Raw genomic sequence first — 692 nt, forward strand, 5'->3', positions numbered from 1 at the left:
ACTCAATTCCAACTGCAGGGTAGAGCGGTTCAGTGAATCTAGTGTTGAAGGTGTGGAGGTGGATCAGTGTGTCAGAGGAGACCCTGTAGAAGGACAGAGTACCGGCAGGCCAGTCCAGATACACTGCTACTCTGCCATTGTCAAAGGAGAAGTTGATTGGTATGATTACCCTCCTATTTTTGTGACAGGCAGAGAACTTATTATCACAGCGTAACAGACTCCAGGACTTGTCATTCTGTCCGATCCAGCTGTCGTCATCCTGTCCTTTCCTTTTAATTCCCTTGTATGCCACACCAATATTAACCCATCCTTTCCACTCAACCTCCCAGTAACAGCGCCCGATCAAACCTTCTCTACACAGAACCTGCTTCCAGTGGTGAAATCGCTCTGGATGGTCAGGGTATGGCTGCTTTTCCAACACCTCTGTCACCTTTCTGTTGTCCTTAGACAATGAGAGATTGCTGTTTACTGTGTTTGGGTCCAGTGTGAGTTCACAGGCATCTGATGAGGGGAACAAACAGGTATTAAACCTGTTACATTTATAATTTATTTAAACAGTTTGACAAAAACCTCTGTAATTATATTAGCCAGCATGCTTACAACAAAAACTGGAAAGTAAGTAGAAAGTAGACAGCACACACTTACACTTCCTCTGACCTGACTTCAACCTCTTCACTCCACCATGTTCCACA

At 44.7% G+C, this 692-nt stretch overlaps 1 protein-coding gene across 1 annotated transcript; it reads right to left on the reverse strand.

Moving 5' to 3' along the window:
* Positions 1–13: 13 nt before the first annotated feature.
* LOC113745142 (stonustoxin subunit beta-like) lies at positions 14–685 on the reverse strand (the record flags this gene model as incomplete). Its single annotated transcript, XM_027276631.1, has 2 exons — positions 14–501; positions 646–685. Coding segments are annotated over 2 exons (528 nt in total), but the record flags the coding sequence as incomplete, so codon positions are not given.
* Positions 686–692: the final 7 nt, after the last annotated feature.

This window comes from Larimichthys crocea, unplaced genomic scaffold, assembly GCF_000972845.2.
Source record: "Larimichthys crocea isolate SSNF unplaced genomic scaffold, L_crocea_2.0 scaffold48315, whole genome shotgun sequence".
Taxonomy (NCBI): domain Eukaryota; kingdom Metazoa; phylum Chordata; class Actinopteri; family Sciaenidae; genus Larimichthys; species Larimichthys crocea.